The sequence below is a fragment of the Prorops nasuta genome, unplaced genomic scaffold (genome assembly GCF_024137725.1).
Source record: "Prorops nasuta isolate Cenicafe-Biocafe unplaced genomic scaffold, Cenicafe_Pnas_1.2 PNAS00025, whole genome shotgun sequence".
NCBI lineage: Eukaryota > Metazoa > Arthropoda > Insecta > Hymenoptera > Bethylidae > Prorops > Prorops nasuta.
The window spans coordinates 1,047,287-1,068,667 of record NW_027116822.1 but is presented as its reverse complement, the minus strand read 5'-3'; the positions used below and the strand labels follow the sequence as shown (position 1 = coordinate 1,068,667).

General features: G+C 34.9%; 2 protein-coding genes across 4 annotated transcripts; one reads left to right on the top strand and one right to left on the bottom strand.

Annotated features, from left to right (window-relative positions):
* Positions 1–26: 26 nt before the first annotated feature.
* On the bottom strand, positions 27–15,648 carry Megf8 (multiple EGF like domains 8). Of its 2 annotated transcripts, none has more exons than XM_066741417.1 (23): positions 14,738–15,648; positions 14,272–14,556; positions 13,994–14,157; positions 13,631–13,908; positions 13,374–13,558; positions 12,965–13,292; positions 12,439–12,659; positions 12,140–12,373; positions 11,746–12,033; positions 11,527–11,664; positions 11,214–11,458; positions 10,510–11,127; positions 7,523–10,435; positions 7,012–7,436; positions 6,577–6,920; positions 6,294–6,499; positions 5,952–6,231; positions 5,649–5,892; positions 5,236–5,578; positions 4,978–5,153; positions 4,504–4,757; positions 4,232–4,419; positions 27–4,156 (listed from the first exon to the last, which is right to left on the bottom strand). In XM_066741417.1, the coding sequence occupies exons 2-23, from the start codon at positions 14,474–14,476 to the stop codon at positions 3,302–3,304; spliced, it is 9,132 nt and encodes a 3,043-aa protein (XP_066597514.1). In that variant the 5' UTR covers positions 14,477–14,556; positions 14,738–15,648; the 3' UTR covers positions 27–3,301. The 2 variants fall into 2 exon arrangements, with proteins under 2 accessions (XP_066597514.1, XP_066597515.1); XM_066741418.1 differs by having other exon boundaries at positions 11,746–12,021.
* A 1,724-nt stretch (positions 15,649–17,372) lies between these two features.
* Positions 17,373–21,363, top strand: MED24 (mediator complex subunit 24). Of its 2 annotated transcripts, none has more exons than XM_066741421.1 (5): positions 17,373–17,508; positions 17,775–17,938; positions 18,005–20,268; positions 20,343–20,787; positions 20,856–21,363. In XM_066741421.1, the coding sequence occupies exons 2-5, from the start codon at positions 17,810–17,812 to the stop codon at positions 20,997–20,999; spliced, it is 2,982 nt and encodes a 993-aa protein (XP_066597518.1). In that variant the 5' UTR covers positions 17,373–17,508; positions 17,775–17,809; the 3' UTR covers positions 21,000–21,363. The 2 variants fall into 2 exon arrangements, with proteins under 2 accessions (XP_066597518.1, XP_066597516.1); XM_066741419.1 differs by having other exon boundaries at positions 20,340–20,787.
* The last annotated feature ends 18 nt before the right edge of the window (positions 21,364–21,381 follow it).

Here is a 21,381-nt window from a genome sequence, read left to right as displayed (position 1 = left end):
ATAAAGGTATAATTACAAAGCAGATCTACTTTCTTCTCCATACATTTATTAAAGCTTCTTCAATACAATTCGTGAATTCTCCATTTGTACAACTTATTACATAACTACTCCTTTTCACTAAAGCAACTGCTTTTCAAAAGAAGCAATCGGACTTTCAGAGAGCAAAGAAGAAACTAAACGAAAAGGAAGAAGAAAAGAAGAGCAATGAAAGCCGATTTTCACAACCATTATTACAATTAAAATATATCTTTTTTACCCGTGCCTACAATCAACCTCACTACCTTCCTCCGACTCTCTTATTCTACTTCCCACTTTTTATTTCTTCGCAAGATACCAAATACCGGAAATGGAAGATATCGTACCTATATATGTATATGCTCGATGTAACGCATAATAATTACATATATAAAATATAATATTTCGAAAATAACGCTCAGATCTGTACAACGAAGAAATGATACATTTATCAGATTTTTAGTGTATATATATATAATGACTCTATAAATAAACCTAGATAAATGTACACTTAAATATTATAATTTCTGTATATTATTGTGTGCACATGTATATTTGTTTTTATATGTGTTAAAATGGTATTGAGTGTGTGTGTATGAATGTTTATGCATGATTATCGCGAGTAAAGAATTATTAGGACAGTGCGATAGCTCACGTGACATGACAAAATATTATAATATTGTATATATACTATAAGACAAATAAATAATAATTATATGAGTGCAAATAGTATTTGCATTATTTTCCTGGATAATCCTTTCTATCCTTCACCGCCTTCTTACGAACAAAATAATTTGTACAAATTTCGGTTAATGATAAAACGTTAATCGAATCCATTTATATTGTCTTAAAAAACATTATTTTAGAAGTAAATTGCGCATTAAATTTTGATATGAAATATATATTTATATATATATATCGACGAGTGAAATTTAAATTGTTAAGTATATTTCTAGATTCAACAAATCGTCTTAATGATTAATCAACGAATATCGATACACTTAGAAACAAGTATCATACGAACTATTCTCCTTTCTCTATTATTAACTTTTATATTCTTTCTTTTCCAATACAATCATTTTCCCAATTTTGAATTTATTATACGCTTTAATTATGCAACATTTTGCGTCAATCACTTCGATAACAAAACCAATCTCCATTGATATGATCCTACGTTTTTGCTTTCGTTAACAATAATTTGCATCCACTTTATTACCTTAAAAAAGGAATTTAAAATTCATGACGATTCATAAAACTAATATTTAACTTTATTCTGGCATTTCTCCTAAAAGATTCTCACTAATTAACACGTCCATATCGTGTATATGATTCTGATTAATATTCCTGCACAAAATTTTAATAATCTCTGATACATCCTTCTTTCGTTCGCTTGAACAAAGAACTTACTTTACGTTAACATTCGATTCAATGCAATTTGCATCACGCTATTTACACAATCAGTATTAATTACAATTGGTACAATTGATAAAAAGGAATCAATCAGTTTTTTTCATATTCTAAGAGAAACTTACAGAACAATTAGGAATGACGCACGCTTTTCTCCAGTCGCTATTTCTCTTTCTCTCATACGTACAAATACTCTCATTCACGCTTTACTCCTTTTTTACCTTTATAAATAATTATATTTATCGATACGTTTATACAATTTATTATTATGCTAATCATTATCATTATTCTAACAGATCCCAATCAAATCAGTTTGGTATAGGAACCTTTGTAACGTTCTGGGGGGACTCCCCCTTCTAGTAAAAGATTAAAATCTTAATATCTTTTTTTAATACTGATGGCTTCAAAGGATATAAACTGTACCAGGTCACAATGTTTTCTTTTTCCGACTTAAATTCGATATATATCTCTATTTACGTATCATACCTCCTATATTCATCATAAAACAACAGTCGATTTTGAAAGAAAAGCCAAACTGACTCCATCGATAGGACACTATGATCTCATTGATTCCAAGGTACATATACAAATTCGAGCCAATAACAATAGTATCAGACATTGCATTCATCCTTCTGCAACTTCTCATTTTTATAATACATTTCTTTTCTAAGAAAATAGGAGAAGATAATAAAATTACTCATTTTTCTGCAATCCAAGAAAAAAAATTTGTTAAAGTGGATTATAATATTATTTGTATAATATCGTAATGGGGTTGTAATTTATAAGTTTATCAAGATATTCTATTTACAAATAGTAGTGTTTGGCTGATAGAAATTACTGAAATTTTTATTTTATTAAAGCTTGGAAAATTTATTACGGATTTGATACCTATGCCCTCTCTAATACGATAGGAACAGAATTTACTATGCCAATCTATAGTATCAGAGTGTTCCACCTTATAAGAGTTACCATTGCCTAAAATCTTTAATATTACTCTTGTGCTAGTTACGTATTTTTGGATCAAATCTCCGTTGATGCATTTTTTTTCTATCTTTTTCTTCTATTTTTATGACTTCTTTTCAATTTATATAAAACTTGTAGAAAACCTGATATAACCAACTGTATATTATTCAGTTAAAATGTTGAAAGAATCCAACTGAAATCCCCTAATATATGAAACCTTTATAAAAAGGATTAAATGTTTTCATCGCGCAATTTTGATTGAAAATATCAATATATGGTGCGTAAAAGACTAGTGGTGTGAAGAATTCAATTGTTTAACTTAAATTCTATGCAACAATTGGTGTAAAATACACAAGAAATAATTGAACTAATATCATTCAATGATCCAAGTAAGAAACCCTCTCCCAATATAAAACGTCGTTATTATAAAAACTGCACAATACACGAATTTATTATAAATATAGTTTAATAATGTATAGCTATATTATTATATACTATAAGTGCAAACTTACAGTCTCGTCATGGAATGGAATGATAATATTTTATAATCTAGTTAAATATCATTCTTGCAACATGATTAGGTTTAATTTATGATACAATGTTAGTTTCCATCCATTAAGAAGAGACTCTGCACCATTAGGTAAATTGTCGACAGATTTTTGTAAAATGTTTGGCAATGGCTTGATCGATTAGTTTTCTTTACAACTATAACTTAATAAATCCTTCGAGATATTCATAGTACTGGTGAAGAGTCTGAGAAAAATATTAGATGACCTCAAAAAAAAAAAAAAATGATACAAAAATGAGTTTTGCTATTGGCTAAAAATCTCTTTAGAATGAGATTCAAAGATTGTGAAACAATTTATAGTAAAACCGGTTGGTCACGATTGGAAGGCAGGGATAGAAAGACCAGGTATCAGTTCAAAGCATGACTGTTTCTCCTTCTAAGAAAGACCCTGCTGTTAACAGGATAAACTCTAGTGAGTAAAATTAAGGAGCTGCCTAGTGCTAATTTAACAGGAGCCTGCCTGCCGCCAGGTAGCCTGATAAAAACGGTAGCTACGGCGGCTACTCCATCATCAGTGGGCTCTACAGCCACAGGCCTGACGTCACTGTGAAAACTAGCAACTTTGTTACGTCTACCCTTTCTCTGAGGTGAATTAGGACTGCAATCATTGCCATCGCGATCGTACAGTATTGTGGCAGAGGCAAAAGGCCTCTTAGCCATGTGGAGCATTTCAACAACATGTCTTCTCCTGGCTCTGCGTACGTCGGCAGCTTGTTTAGTCTTCCAAGCAACGACGCATGCCGCGAGAAATAAAAAGAAACAAGAGAAGAATACGGAGAAGAAGACAAACAAATCAATATGTAACTGATCCTGACGGAAAAAGATCATTCCATATGCAGCTCGTCCATTGTTTTCAGGATTTATCGGATCTATCGCCCTAAGGGCGATATGGAATTTCGTTTGGCCCAGCTCGTGTTTGTCTTGTGGCAAAGTTAGTACCAATCGGTTTGTTAAATTACGTATCACTAAAAATGTGTTCCTCCTTTCGATTGTTAAAAAGGTTGCTAGACCCTCAGCGTAACGCTCCATTACTATGTATTGTGATGCTGTATTCCAATGTGTTTCAGTCGTTGTCCCGTTTAACATAAATGGAAAATTGCTGTGTGGATAGAACTCCACAATTTTCACCTTGCTAGATAATTGTTCCTCTAACCACGAATCATGATAGTCTCTTCGCCACCTAAATCTACCATCTAGCTCCACCTACAAAGTAAATAAAAAAAAATCTGTTATAAATTGATTTCTAAAAAATTTGAGTTTGTAATCAATGATACGTACATCTTGGTAACCAGTGGATGAGTTCAAAGTAACAACAAATGAATCATCACGTGGGCTTAAGAAAAGGTCTAAAGCACCTTGCGTCACGTCCACAATTACTCTGATATCAACGTTCATAAATCGTGGCTGCACCATGTAGAAAACTGTTTGACCTGGGTTTAGCGGTTTTGGTTTTATCTTACATTCGTCTTGAAAGAGAATTATTCAAAATTATATATCATTAGAAACTTGGATTAAATGGAAAAATTAATAAAAATATATTATAGCAATACCTATCAATTTAGAATCAAAGCACATTTTATTATCGACCGTGACTGTTTTGTAACACTGATGACCCATGGTTGGCGTGCCCGCGTAATTTTCTCTACATTTACTACACTGAACCATCCAACAAGGCGTACCACCTGGATTCGTTCCTTTCGTAGGCCCACTGATGCAAGAGGGCTCACTCTCCGTATTATTACCGCAGTTACATTTCTCGCCCGTAACCGGATCGCAAGTAAATCCATGCCCATGGCATTCGCACCTATAAAGATTTTACAATTTCGATTAATTGAACTCCTATAATATTTCAAATCCGGAGGCAAGAAAGCTTTACATCCAAATATCGATCTATACCACTTTTACAGCTATCTCTTTTTATCTATGCAAAATATATAAAAGATACCGATAGCTATTATATAATTAACTGTATGATTATTCATTATACTGTAAAACGTTTATTATTTTTTTCCAGATATACTCACGGTCGGCATACATCACGCAAATCTTCAGTTCCTCTGAAATAGCCAACCATGCATTCACCGCATTTATCCCCTTTAGTGTTGTTTCCGCAATTGACACATTTTGCTTTTGCAACAGGTCCTTCGACTAACTGTTTTTTTAATAATTCAATGGACATTTTATCCACAGAGTTTGGATCCTGCATAAAAAAGGATAAATATGATTTTTAAATAGCGCCATTCTTTATAAATGGAAGGATATTAATATGTTAAATCTTTTACCGGGACAGTCATGCTTTCATTGATACAAATGCGAGTATGACCGTTGCAATATTCGAGGCAAGGCACGCATTGACCATTATCAGCTGGATTTCCAACATACAGCGGCAAGCATTTATCGCATTGAGGTCCCATTGTGTTGTTATGACATTCTAAACAATTGTCCAATTTGTCAGGTCCTGCGCAGTCGCTATGTCCATTGCATTGGCACTGAATGGAACAATTAGCACCAACATATCCAAAATCACAACGACAAACATTTGGCTCAACGCAAGTACCCCGTACGCAGCCTTGTGTACACATTGGTACACATATTTTCCTTCCATACTCGTTGTATGACCAAGTTCTAATATAAAATAAATATGTAATTAAGAATTGTGAAATAAATATTTAAAATTATTAAAAAAAATACTTACGTTTCACTTTTATAACCATCTCCACAAACACATTCAAATCCTTTCTCTAAATCAACACACTTTTCACTTTGGGGAGAACAAGTATGATGACCATTGATACATTCGTTTTCAGCAGGACAGCGTACGTAATACCAAGAAAATTTTGGCGGTATTATTAAGTTTGACATCGTTACAGTCGCATTTCCCTCCGTCCCAGCATCCATTAACTCTGAATTATGTTGAGGGCGTAGCGTGGTCATAATAGCTGCAATAATAAACATTTTATAAAATTCAAAAACATCCAAATTGAGAGAAATGACTTACGTGATTCGTTTCTAGAAATTTGCAGATTGTAGAGCATTTCACAAGTTCCTCCTGCTGGATGATCCGTAGGTGCTTCCAGTGAACCCTCCGTACATATTCCTTGGCCTGTGATATTGGTTGAATCAAGTGAGCACCAACCACAGTGAGAATGTTTCAGACAAGTGCTGCATTGTTTAAATACAGAGCATGGTTCTGGACAGTGGTCTATATCCGAATTTTTTAAGACTAAACCGCAAACACCACCAGCACAATATAATGGTTGATAAGACGGAGATATGCACTAAAAATACAAAATTATCATAGCAAATAATTAAAAAAGATTCTTTGACAAAATAAACCTACTTCGTTTAGCTGGGTGGACCATCTACATTCCTTCCAGCCACCTTCAGCACCAGTTCCCTTCAAACAGCTTCTACAATCCTTGTGTTCAGCGCATCTCTTTTCACAGTGCGTACTGCTCATTTTTATACTTGATCTTTCAAAAATGTCTTCCGATACACAATTCCAGTCGTACGCAGGCTCTCCAGTAACCTTTACACCTAGTTCAGCTGCGGATTTAAATATGAGAATATCAAATCTTCTGATTATAAAAAATAATGTTACAGGAATATTAAAATAAACTTACAAGTTTTTAAAACTTGTCGTGTCCACACACAATCGCCGAGACTATTACATTTTTCACAATCACTTGCTGGGCACTGCCGTTCCAAACATTGATTGACGTCAGTGGCAGATATTTGTCTCACCGAACATTTATTCAGTTCGTCACAATCTTTCTCTACTGGAATGCACTTGCCATTCGGACAATTCGTGCACCATTTGCATATCGCTTCATCGTCCTTATAGTAAGGCCACTCGGCTAAACATTCTGTACAAGTTTTAAAACTCTGACACTTTCTACTTGACATCCATGCTGAATCACAAAATGGTCCATTTGATCTTTGTGATTGAGTAGCTTTAACGTCACACCTAAAAACAGAAATATTTGGTTAATTATGTTATATTAATTTATTACCGTAATGACCAAATAAATCCTATAGTTTATAACGTTTATATTTACTTGTCATCCCTGTTGGCTGAAACTTCATTGGAAAAGCAGTAAGAAAAATTGGTTCCACTTATCGTAGTGACTGCACAAAATGAACACCCGAAATATTTTCTACATGTGGCTTTATCTGTCCAGAGGTTACATAAATCATCAGGTATACTAATCAGCGTGACGTGACTTTTAATCCCACCGTCAAATCCACCAACCACGTAAACAGCGTTAGATTCAGGATCCGCATGAGTCATTGCATGTGCATAAGCTGGTGGTGGAGGGCTGCCAATAATTTCCATATCTTTGGTGATCAACCTAATCCAAAGATTGCATGAATACTTGTAAGCTATTAAGGAGTCTGATGTATTGTGAGGATTTTGACGCCCTCCAAATATAACCATATATTCATCCGTAGTAACAGCCGAATGAAGAAATCTAGCCTGTGGCTGAAAAATGAAGAGAAACATAATTTTTCAATTAAATACTTGATCAAAATAACTATACAAATTATAATTTTTAAAACTATATCTACCAAACTATTTCCATCGGTGAAATCATCCTCGAATGGTGGAAGAATGGACCAGGATTGAGTTTTGTAGTTAAGGGCATAAAGCTTATTGGATATAAAAGTTCTATTAATAGCATAGGTGTAACCGCCAAAAACATAAAAACTATCAGATCTACTATGGTAAACTGTTGAGTGACCATAAACTCCTAAAGGACCATTCCCTACTGTGTTGACAATATGCCATGTGTCAGATTCCAGATTAAACTCCCAAACAGTATCAAGATATCCATACTTGGGACTAAATCCACCAATTAATAATAAGCTCTCTGATTCACCATCCCTGCGTAGAGTCAAGCTATGACCAGCCAAGGGTGGTGGTTCTTCTTTGGTGGAATCATCTTGAGTAATCTGACTCCATCTTTGATTCTGCAAACTGAATTTCCAGAAATCGCTTAAAGTGTTGTTGGACAGTCCTTGAATGCCTTCGTCTTTCATAGATAGTCCACCGTGCACGTATATCTGTTGCCTACTATGGACAATTTCAGCAGCATGAAAGTATCGGCCTTGAGGCATAGATGCTTCTGAAGTTGATTCAACAGTTACCGGCATCCACGTGTTATTCTTAGTATCAAAGAGACGAATATCATTGAGTGGGCCGTGACTCAAGGAGTAGCCTCCAAACATCCAGAGACTACCCCTTCTATCAGCGACTAAGCTATGACCAAATCTTGGTAAAGTTTTTCTTAAATGATCCAAATGGTCGGCTAAATATTCAGAGTTGAACAGTTCAGTGAATATTAATTGATGTTCCTCTATCTTGATGGAACAATCGCGTCCTCCGTATCCAGGATTACATACGCAGTGCCCGTATCCTTTATCGCAAATACCTCGAGCCTTGGCCGATGAACAATTATTCGGACATAACTCTATGTCGCAATTGATTCCTACAAATCCTGCTCTACATAAACAATTTCCACTTCTGCATTCTCGGTTCTCTGGGCAATTGTTACAGGTCATCACAACGTAGCTTGCATTAAATCCCTCAAACTCGTCCAGTTGTTTATAGTGAACCGTCAAAAATCCGGATTTAGCCTCTACCGTTACTGGATAATTAGTGCTTTCCGTACAGTAGACACCCAGAAGCTGGCTTTGATGGCTGGTAGATGACGAAACAAATTCAGGAAGGCCATCATAAACATAGACACTGTTTTCTTGACAACTGACGTTAATGTCATTGTGTATAGTGAATTGAATCACACTCTGTATATCTGGTGTCATGGCATCCGATGAAAGATTGGTATTTGGACTGACTATCCACAGGCACTCTCTTGTAGGAGAATCCCCGAAATGTGTTTCCCACAAAGACATTTGAGAGTGTCTACTTCCAAGACCTTGCTTCCCATTACCGTTTTCCTCGCCTCCTAACATTCCTCTGGACATGCAACCATAATAACACATTCCACCATTCTGTGGATCTCCATAATATCCTTTCTTGCATCTTTCGCACATACTGCCTTCTGTGTTGTCCCTGCAGAAACAAAGTCCAGTTTCTCTATCGCAAACACCTAGTTTCTTGTCTCCATGTTCATTGCAGTTACACTTTCTACATCCCTGTGGACTCGTGGCATTTCCGTAACTACCAGCTTTGCATTCTTCACAATATTTACCAGTTGTCCAGTCTTGGCACTCGTCGCAAATACCCTCACCTTGTAGACAAGTGGAATGATTATAGCAGCCGCAATTAGTTCTGCAATCCGATCCGGTCCAGCCGAGATGGCACTCGCATTTATATTCTGGAGCCTCGCTACAATAACCGTTCACACATTTCTCAAAGCAGGTCTTTGTGCAATTTTTTTTACCATCACCATTGAAACCCTGCTTGCACTGACAACTATAGCTCCCATGTGTATTTGTGCAAACAGCGTTTGGGTGGCAATCGTGTAGACCGAGATCGCATTCATCCACGTCGGGACACTGGGCATAAGCCCATCCAGAATCTTCTTCTGACAAGCTGCTATTTTGTTGCTCATTGATAACCGAACTGCAGTTCAAATGCGGCTGGTTGAAGTCACCCTGGACACAAGCCCCGACAATAGGATTCTCCAAACTGTAGCACCAACCACAGCTTAACGAATGTAAACAACTAGTGCAATTGGAGTGTCTACTACAGCTCTTACATTGATCATTTCCGGACAGAGAATCCGACCTAGAGGTTACCCCCATTAGTCCAGCCTGATCCATCCATTCTCGACAAAGACCAAACTGATATTCCGATGTATAAACAGAGAATGAGAAACATTCTTGCGTTGCCTCACACCATACGCATCTTCCACGCTCATCCAGACATTGAGTACAATTTGAACGTTGTCGACAAGGAATGGGGCATTCGTCTAAACTGACTACTGCATTTGGCAATCTTCCGATTCTGGCGCAGCGGGCCTCTTCTGTCCACCATTCGCACAAATTGCTACCAACGCAAGATTCGCAGGATATGTAATTGGAACAATTAGCACAAGTCGATGGTGTTATCGTTAAATAATGCCATTCCCAAGTCCTCTTCGTAACCCCCATCTCTACTTCCACGGCTTCCTCAATGGCACAACTTTCAGTCTCGTTGATCGCCCGTGATAAACATTTTCCTAAAATATCGCACCAACCGCAAGAAGAATCAGTTAAACAGTGCAAACAATTTTTATACTGATGGCAGGATCCATTTTGATACGGCTCCAAGTATTCGAAGGTAAAAACTTTTGGATTTTCTGTTTGACGATTGTGCGTAATTTCCATTTTACTTGGATCCGCGTAGCTCGCGGTTATCATTCGTTTAGATTCGAAGTCCAAAAGAAATCGACCTGGTGATAGGACCATTCGCTGGCCATCCGGCCATCTAGGCGGTATGCAGTGTGACGTATCTGCACTTATATTTGCAACCAATTCCTGTAATTATCAATTCTTTTTAATTTCACACAGTAGAGTATAAATCAATGTGTGGTAAAGAATTTTCTACTCACCATTTTGTCAGGATCATTATTATGCGAAACGTGAAGAGTAGCAGTATTATAACTGACACAAATATTCAGTTGCTCAACCGTATTGTCCCAAAAATACTGCGGTGGTCTTAGAAAACCTATCAATCTTGCTATCATCTCACCACCAAGCGCAGATTCTGTTTTAGCACCCTGCATGGACGGAACGTTAAAATCAACAGTAGTGGCATTGACTATTGTAACAGAATCGGGTTGGCTAAAGTTAACCGGAGGCTTGTATTTGAGAAACGTCAGGCCAGGTCGCTTATCCATTTCGCGACATTCTTCGACTTTAATAATCTCCGTGCCTTTCGGTCCCCACCAGCCGGGGATTTGCGAAGGTGTATCGTCCCTTAACCCACAAACTCCATAATTATCATCTTTGTGATGACATCGTGCATTCTGCACGCACCAAGTACAAGTGCCCAAATTCAGTTTATTCGAAACTGAACTTTTTCCACGGGCATTCATACCCCAACCACCACCTGGTTGTCCATGTATCAGGCAAGAATGGCAATCACCCAATGCTGGGCATACGCCTGGACATCGAGTTGTTTGAAGATTCGTCGTACAATTACTACCAACTGTACGGCCATAACATATCTATAACAAGACAAATTGTATGAAAATCACTTTAATAACAATTATTAGTATCAAAAATGTAATATTATCTTGTGTTTATATCAAACCTCATCGGCAGAGCACCAACCGCATTCTGGATTAGCTGCACATTCCATTAGACTTTTATGCCTCGAACAAATTTGCTCTGGCTCGATAAAATCATCATCGCCTGGAGCTAGCATTGGAGGTAAAGTATATGCTAATAAATCGGCATTAACGTTACCATGATAACCACCAACCAACAACAATGTGTTTCCATTTCGCACGTCTGCCGCATGTGCAAATACCCCTTGTTGTTTGGGATAACGAGAGTCTGAAAATTATATTTCTTCATTTACATCTTATATTCTTTGAAATAATAAACTGCAGTGAAGCACTCACCTTTGTCATTTACCCCTAAGACATCATGACTAACCCATGCATGACAACCCAGGTGGTAAAGGTACATTTGGTTATCGTAACAAATCTCTTCTTTATTATGCCTATGAGAATAACCACCAAATACAACTAAATAGTTTCCTGCAGATGAATATACAACAGGATGTAGGAGATTAATGAAAATGCCTTCAAGGAAGCAAATAGTAATAAATTCTAGCTTACCTATAATATTACAAGTATGAAATGCGCGTTCTCTAGGAACATAGGTATCTGGTAAATGCGCTCTTGGATAGTGAATTTCAGACCATACTTTTCTATCCAATTGAAAGACGAACATTCTGTCTGATAATTTGCTGAAACGAGCAACACTGGCAACTACACCACCGTAAACTAACAGTGAATTTGTTGCTTTATGATAAACAGTTGAATGAGCTACAACGCGAACATCCAATTCTTTCCCACCGCGTGGTCGAACTTCTCTCCATTTTTCAGAGTTTCCTGCAGGATCGGCTATAATGTAAAATTTATATATATATATATATATATATATATTTCTTTCTGACATTTTAAAATAAAGATTTTTCCATTATACTTTTCTATATAATTTAGCTCTTACGTAGGTTTAATTTGATTTTATATAAATTTGACGAGAACTCTCCGTCGACGGTACTGCCACCAAAAAGATAAATATAATCTGCCGCTAATGTAAGCGAATGTCTCGTTAATCTTGGTGGATAAAAACCAGAATTTCTTGCTCGTAATGTCCACTGTTTTTTAAAAACGTCGTAATGCCAAAGTTCATTTGATAATGAGCCATTTAATATCTTTCCACCGTATATGACAAACCCACCTGCGATGTCAAAAGATTGTTGATTTTCAAATATAATGTAGACTAAACATTTAGAAATGGTTTACCTTCGTATTTACAAGCAGCATGTCCATATCTTGGGCTAGGTTTGAGCAAAGAACCATCCAAGATTGGTTCCGCTTCTGCGAATTCGCGGGAGCTATCAATAGGGATTTTAGGCTCTAAAATTTTTTGCATATCATCCGGTAGAATTTCATCGAGGCTCTTTGATTTGGAAACCTCATCTTCTGCAGCTCTTGTGGACTTTTTATACAAGTTTCTACGATGCCTTTACATAAAAAAAGAAAATAAATTTGAATATACTCGAAATTCCTCGTTAAGTATAAAATTATAAATAATTTGTTAGTAATATTAATAACGCGATTAGGTTGAGTTTATAAAACGTTAAATTTGGTTTAGTGTTTTTTTTTTGTGTCGTCTACTGTGTACAGATTAGCCTCGGTCTCCGCTCGGAAAAACTCGAGAAACAAAAACGTTTTCCTGCCTTCGATAAGCTTCCGTTTCCAAAGTCGAAAAGTGAAAGCTTAGCGAGGAATTCTGGCTGTGTTCCTCAGAAATTCATCTATTCTTTACCTTGTAGATATAGTTTGCGAATACAGAGGTTTAATATGTCTTGAATATTTTTCTCTAGAATCATCAGTCCTCGGGTTACTCAATTTGTTTTGCCTTATTTGATTACTTTGTTTCCCACAACTATTTTGATTCGATACGTTCCGAATATCCCGCCAGCCATGAGAACCAGCTTTGGAGGCTCTTTCGTGTAAATTAAAGGTATTATTAATACTGTTCAATATTTGCCAGAAGACTGAATTTGCTGGCAAACCATATTGCTCTCCAGCACCACCTCCCAATTCAGTAACGATTAACATTGGATCCAAATATTCAGCAGCCGAAACTCCTTCTATGAATGTTAAAGAAAAGTAAAGTTATCTTCTAATTTCGAATAAAAATAAAACAAACCTGTTCTTAATTATAGATATACCTAAAATTTCACCATATTCATTCTCCCACTGACTTGTGTTAAATCGATATATCTCTAAGTCCCCAAGTATATAGTTGAGATCATAACCTCCGAAAACATAAAGAGAATCTGTACTTTTTACATAAACTGCAATATGAGCTGCCCTTGGGGTCAAGCCTCCCTCTGAATGAGAAAGCCAATGCCATCTATAGAAAATTAATGTTTTTTATCATTTTTTTTTACCCAACAACTTTTTCTAAATTTGCTCTTGAACATACTTATTTCCTTCTGGATGTGTGCTATTTAGTGAACATGATTGTCCTGAAAATCCTCTATGACATTGACAACGTTTTGCACCACAGATACCACCATTATTACAGTTATTTGGACACAAGGCTTTGGAACAATCTCTGCCACCCCAATCATTTTCACAGAAGCAAGTATTGTTAATGCACTTTCCATGATTTGTGCAATTATTTGGACAGTCAGTTACAGAAAATTCTGCATGAAATCCATCCAATACATAGTTTGTATCACTGTATAGAAGAATAAGCATCTGAAAAAACAAAAACACTTTCCTCCTAAATCTTTTTTAATTTTAATAGACAACAGGTGCAAAAGAAATCTGAAAGTTTTCTTACATAACCCGAGGAGGAAGTAACTTGTTGGGGCTCAGTTTTTCCACTAAAACTGCCTAAAAGTGGAGATCGAAATGAGTCTCCATCATAAACAAAAACATAGTCATAGCTACATTCCGTGCCCATAGTTCTAAAACTTAATGTAATATATTGGCAACTATTGTTTGCTGTAAAATATTAAGGGTTTCATTAATTTTTCATTTAATTTTCATCAACCTAAATATTTAATACTATACAATATAAGTTTACTGAATTCTTATGTGAGCATAAAATTTGTTTACCTTTAATAAGCCATTCACAATGGGAGTCTTGAGTGTAATTAGAGCCTAAAGGACCATCGCTAATAACTCCCCAGGATTCAGTAAAGACCTTCCTTGTTTTATCGCATGGAACTTGTTTGGGAGATGCCTGAGGAGCCAAACAAAAGGCTCTCATCAGGCAACTCCATATAGCTATCCATATTATGATGGTTGCAGTCAGCCCCATCACAGTTTATTCACTTTAGCTTTATTTTGTAAGATAATGTACATTATCCCCTTGTGCAGGACCCTCTATTTAACCACAAACTGCAAGAAGAAAAACAACCATAAATGTCAGAAACAAAAAATAGTAAAAATTGATGCTATTAGAAAATGGTAAGATTTAAAGATTAGAAAAACATTAAAGAAATGTAGAAATCTACAGACTGATAACCATAAAATGACTAAGCAATTAGATTACTATATTTTCAAATTATCGTTTCATTACCTTAAAAAAATAAGTCGATGACAGTGAATAGATTAATTTAATAATGCTGCCACATAATACATAGGTTATATGTATGTTTTTTAAAGACAATCAAAGTAGAATTAGCGAAATGTAAAAAGACTGGAGTCGCTTGGAACATTTTCCAAGATATTGGAGCATTTAAAGTAGTGTGACGTAGTAGTACGTAAGATTTTTCACGAAGAATTTTGTACAAATATGTACACTTTGAAAGGACTACACCCTACAGTTCCAACAGTTAAGAACGATCATCTCTGTGATTGTTCTTTTCTTCGTATGACGTACAGAGTAAAGGGTTCGATTATTAATACTTAATTTTTGATAAATTAATGTACTATTTTCGAAATGTTTGTGCACTGTTGTTTTACCAGTGAATGGTCTCGATTATTTCTGATCTCGTTGAAAAAGTTCTTGTTTTAAGGTCGTTTAGTTTTTTTTTTGTTTGAGAGAGATATAGGGAGGGAGAGAGAGAGAGAGCTGCGTCAGCCAATGATGCCAGAATTGAGTTTTTTTTTGCAGTAAAATGCCAAGTGGAAGGGAAATACATATACGCATAACAATCACACATCTACATAGCATACATGATTGTTGTAATTGTGTTTTTCTGCAAAAAGGCTCAATTCCGGTATTACTTCACTGGTAAAATGGTGATTGTGGACGAATGGTAATATAGTGCTTGTAATTTTGTTGATGCATTTTGGAACATAACTCTACTATGTATTACGTCGGCACTTCAGTCAGTCAGTCTCTAGCAGTCTCTGCGTAGTGTCTCCTAGCCTAGAGAGAGACCAGTTTTTCTTGTGGTTCTTCTTTATAAACCTGTAAAAACTGTATACGTTTTATGAAACTTTATACTTTGTAGAATTAAAGATTTTACTGATAAACTAAAAAACATAAAAATGGCATTAAGTCCGAGTACAAAACAAAAAATCGGAACAGTTATGAATGCTACCAAAGTTGTTTTTCATTGGGGATTTATTCCAGCTATCTTGTATCTAGGTTAGAATTCAGTTTATTTTATGTTACATTAATTGATATTCATAATTATATGAAAACAATTATGATTAGAATGATTGAAAAACAAAGTAAAATAATTACTAGCAGATTATATATATATATATAAATTTTCATTAAAATTTAACTTGCAGGTTTTAAAAAAGGAGCAGATCCAGGAATGCCACCGCTTTCCCTTATGAAGTAAGAAAATTTATCATATTGATATAAGGAAAATTTAATTTTAATTTTAATTTATTTAATATGTCTTTGTTGCAGTTTACTCTGGCAATAAAAATGATCTAGGATTTGCAATTTTAATTTATATTACAATTAAGATTTATGACTATTTGTTATTCCAATGTTCATAAAATTGAGCTTAGACTTCTAAAAGAACTATGAAAATCTGTGAAACAAACAAATGCATCTGAAGGAACGATCGTTGAAAGATATGAAGATGTTTTTCCAAAATTATTTTGTGAATGTTACAAATGAGACACAGACAAAATCTTTAAAAAAATAAATCTAAAATATGCAATAAAATTAATTATGTGGTGTATACAAAGTTTTTATTAAAACCAGGCATTAAAATAAGAGAAAAGTTGATAGCTTAATATTGATTGTGTAAACTTATGTAGAAATCATTATATGAGGCAAAACTGGAAATTCATTACCGACATTGTACAACAAGCAAATTACGCTGTTAAAGATAACTTAATCAAAAAACTATTTTAACAGATTACGTAGAGGCTAGAGCATAAACCTGCCCATTTGCCACCTTTTTTTTTTAAGATAAATGATCGAAATTGAAGAAATACACTTAATTAATTGTTAAGAACGTAGTATGTCTTAAATTAAAGAAAAACAATATCATGTACAAAATAATTAGGGAAACAAATCTAAAAGGTTCTTATACTGGAAGTAAAATAATTAGTATTTTATGTATAATTTGCACTTCAAAAAAGAAGATTTTTACCAATATTATTTTAACCAATATTATTTTAACCAATTTCTTGACTTAGCGGTAAAATAGAGAGAAACTGCATGTATCATCAATTGGCGCTGCTGAACACTATCCTATGTTTCATAAAAGTATATATTTCTTATAATAAAATTTGTCTCCGGAAAACAAAGAGTCCAGTAGCTTTTGACAAATGACAAGAGTGCCCGCAGTCTTCGTAGTAATAATAAAGTATTGTTTGCACTTTTGTAAACGGTCTCCCGTCGATGCTTTGCACAAAAGTCGGGATTGGTCGAGATTAAGTAGGTGTACCAACCTCAATTTTTTGTTCACCAAATCCTAAATATATTTTGTTTTGATAGTTTAATGCATAAAATTTTATATATATGAAGTTAATCAAAAATACATAAATGATATGTCGAGAAGGAAAACATTGTGAGAGCTTATTACTGCTATTAAAAATTTAATTTGGTATAACTACGTAATCCCAACCAATCCCAACGATCCCAACTTTTGAGCGAAGAAAGTGGAAGAAAGACACCACACTGACCTTTCTTTCACATCTATATTCTAATTCTACATATGTATAATACATATTTGAACTAATTTGAAGCTGCAAGTGCTGCAACAGCCGAAGTTGACCAAACCGAAGTTAACCGAAGATCCCGAAATCACACGATGTCATGGCGATACTCGATAGTTTACATCAGTTTACATTATACACATGTATATTTTGACATGGAGTTACAGAGATTCATGCGATTATTACTTATAAATATGCTGATTAGAATTAAAATTGGTAGGTATATAATATTTTGTTAAAAAAACATGTACTGAGTTAAATGTTCACCTACCGATAAAAGTAGTTGTATTTTGTAAGGGTTTCATTACTCCCTGAAAAAGTTAGGTTATATTCCAAACCAAAACGCCTTATTTCTTTTTTATTATAAATTAAGTTAATCTTTACTTTATATTTATACGATTTTATTTATTAATTACTTGCTCAATAATTTGCTACTTTTATCAAATTAGAATTATTTTGTAAATGTAGCATTTATTCCTTAGATTTTAATCATAAGATAAGTCTGTGTACTTGAATTATGTGTAATTTATTCACATTAACGATGGAAACCAAAGTAACAAGTAAAACTAGTAGCTTAAAGGCTTTGTTATTAAGAGCATGGAGAGAAAGATGGAGTGACTTACAATGGGGTATTAATATTAAAACAGTAAGTAACATTTTTTTATAAACAATTTAAATATTTTAGGAAAAAAATACATGAAAGTTTTTTTAGATCCTTCCAAGAGGAGTAAGTGGAGATGTATACAATCTGGCAGATTGTATATTGCAACAGGCATTAGTTGGGCCTGGTCCTAATCAACTTGTATTATCATATTTAAAACATTCATTAAGCTCCCAATTAGTATCTTATGCAGCCGTACTTCAAAGAATCAGCAAATATGATGCATTTTACAAACCACATTGTATAGTGAGTTTGTTAGAATTTTTAGAAGCTATTCAAGTTGGAATAACTTGTCGTGGTAAACCAGAAGAGGATCTATTAGCAGCTGCTGTATTATCCATTGTTCACTGGTTGTTACAGTGTTATTTTCATGCCTTAAATACTCAACACTTACAATCTACAGACTTGATAGATAAACCTGCAAGTATTTTGAAACAAATGCTTGGCTCAGATTTTTTATGTGCAATGATGTATTTAGCAAAGCACGATGACAAAGACTTATATGTTGAGGTTGTAAAAAAATGTCAAGAAATTGAATCCTCACAAAAAGCAAGTAGTTGGAAGTCTTCAGTGCCAATAGAGGAGTCTCTAAAAAAATTGTGTAATCTAGAAATGGAAGCACTAGTTCAAAATCAGGAGAAAAATAGGATGGAGCCAATCACTTATTGTCTTCAACCATTATTTGCTGTTCAAGTATTAATAAACCCTAGTACAGAAACTGCTGTATTTGTTAATCAGATGTTTATGGTCCAAAGACTGAAGAGTTATACTAATTCCAGACTTTATTGTGAAATAATTCGGGCCTGTTTAATGTGTTTGCACAATGTGACTGGCAGTGTGAAGGAATCACAGTGGGGAGCTATAACATTTCTAAAAGTACCTTTGATTCTCAAGGAACTTCATGCAGCCACTGTAAATGGAGAAGAAAAATTTGAATATTCACAAGATATTTTAGATGCTTTTGATTTACTTCTTCAATTTACACCCTTATTAGATATAATGGATACAACATGTTCTTGTAACTCAGTAGAATATCTACTGAATGAATTGCAGAAAGTAAATTTAATTACAGAGAAACAGGTAAAGCAACTAAGTAATAGGAGAGAAGGTGTAATGGCAGCATTGCAAAAAATTGAGAACACTAATACACCAACATTATCAATTCCGAAAGTAATACTTAGAGCAGAGCCAACATTGGCAGGAATTCTGAAAACATTAAATGCGGATTATACAAAGATACAGGAGGCTGTTCTTAGTATGTTTTACCAAGTTTTAACAGGCAAAAGTTTAGAGTTAATGCTAGCAGTGGCGACAACTGAAGGAAAATTGAAAACGTTTGTGACCAGATTGATAAAATTTAACGAATGCAGTAAACAGATTAACGAACCGGTTCCAGGTAAAACTGCGGCTACTCGAGCAATTTTATTTGATATTTCGTTTATGATGCTTTGCGCAATTGTGCAAATGTATGGTTCGGACGTCGTTTTAGAAGAGGGTGGAGACTCTTTCTTTGAGCAATGGGTCAGAGAATGTATGCCTGAGAGAAATAAACCAAAGTCTCCTCAGAGAATGTTACAGAATGTAGATCCATCCAGAGTGGATACTCTTCTTGCACAGATTAATTCGCCAGAACCAGATTTCACAAATAGTAATATTAAATGGCACTTAACTTGTCAGTCTTCAATGGGAGCTGTAAAAGAATTGCTTTGCGCATGGGAAAGTGGGGTTTTAAGCGCAAGCGATGTTAAAAGAGCCCTTGATGGTCTCAGAGCAGCTGCTTGTTGTTTACCAGTATGTGCTGCTGCCTGGCTCTGCGCCCACATGAGTATAACGCATCAGGATGCGTTTCTAAAGCCTATGAACATGGTGCAGCACTTTCTTACTCAGCTTCCTGGTGAAGAGATGCAGGACAACTTGAAAGAAAGATCAAGTTTAATGTTTCAAATTATTCGCAAGATGCAATATGATGTTCATCCGCCAACGCAAAACAAAGCAAAACCCCACACTGTTTCTATGTCTCATGGAATTATATCCAGACAGCCTATACTTGAACAACTGGAATCAATTTGGCACAGTGTTCATCAGCGAGGATGGATCAACATTCAGGCCACTCTAACATTTGAATTTTTGTTAAGCACTGGTGGATCACTTTGGTTTGTTACGAATATGGTGAAGGAGATGCTAAAGTATAGATACCAGGAAGAACTTGATCAAGCAGTTGATCTTGTTTTTGCCATTTTTCACTTGGATATTGAAAACTGCACACTCAACCTTATTAATCACATCATTCCACAATATCTATATAATTCCTTGCAGTATGTACATCTTTTTAGATAGCGATAATAAATAAATTAAAGCGTTAACTCTTAAATGTTATTTGTTGCAGCAGTGAGGATCTAGTAGAGCCTCAGTCATCGAAGTTAGCAAAGCTCTGTGTTTACTGTATATATTCTACACTAGAGTATAATAACTCCAATCCTGGTCAGGGGAATAGTAGGAAAAGAACAAGAAGAGACTTGGATGCTGAAGAGCTTGACGCTCTTGGTGTTCCAGCAAATAAAATTCTTAGGCTTAATGAAACTGGTGATGCAAATACAATTTTCGGTTCACAAAGTCCTCAAAATCAAACTACTACGAACGGACAAAAGTCAGTTGTTTTGAGGGATCCTCTGCAAATGGCTTTAAATGGATTGTTCAAAACGTTTTCGTTTCTGGCTGGTCGAGATGGCGAGATCTCTCAACAAACTCATTTCATTCTACAATTTCTACGCTTGATGGTGGAGTGCGGAAAAGATAGAACGCGAATTGTTCTTCAAGGGATGCCACAAACTTTGGTGAGAATATATTAAAAAACATATACTGATTTAATCAAAAGAATGTTGGTTAATAAAGTTTGTTGCAGGTTCCTTGTCTATTGAAGGCTCTACCAGAATTCTTCACAACAGGCCTACTTTTAAGATTTTATGATATTCAAACTGCAGTTGGTCGCAAAGCCACTGCACGCGACTTGTGTATGCTCAGGAATATTCATTTGAAACCTAAGTGATATCATTATCCTTTAACTGGATGGAAATTTTAAACACATTAATTATAGAAAACACACAGTCAATAAATTGTAACAAATAAAAAGTGAAAATTCCAAACATTTTGTGTTGTTTGCTCTTTTTCGGGAATGCGATAAAACTGTAAGTCGAATTGTAACGCCTTATATTTGGAAATTCCGTAGACAATTTTTAAACGAGTTTAGCATCTAGAATGTTTTTAGGAGTATTGGCAAAGGCATTAAAATATATTTAATAAAAACTATAGTTTTGAGAAAATTGACACTTAAAAATTTGGAATTTCCATTCTTTGAATAGTATAAATATCCATAAATAATTATTTTACAATAAATAAATCATTATAGTATATGTATTTTTTTTTATTAT

Coding starts and splice junctions, on each gene's coding strand:
- Megf8 (XM_066741417.1), bottom strand. CDS start 14,476: ATGGGGCTGACTGCAACCATCATAATATGGATAGCTATATGGAGTTGC. Junction 13,909..13,993: donor TTACTTCCTCCTCGGGTTAT/GTAAGAAAACTT, acceptor TTGTTTTTTCAG/ATGCTTATTCTTCTATACAG. Junction 4,157..4,231: donor CATCCACTGGTTACCAAGAT/GTACGTATCATT, acceptor TTTACTTTGTAG/GTGGAGCTAGATGGTAGATT.
- MED24 (XM_066741419.1), top strand. CDS start 17,810: ATGTGTAATTTATTCACATTAACGATGGAAACCAAAGTAACAAGTAAA. Junction 20,269..20,339: donor TATCTATATAATTCCTTGCA/GTATGTACATCT, acceptor TATTTGTTGCAG/CAGTGAGGATCTAGTAGAGC. Junction 20,788..20,855: donor AAGGGATGCCACAAACTTTG/GTGAGAATATAT, acceptor AGTTTGTTGCAG/GTTCCTTGTCTATTGAAGGC.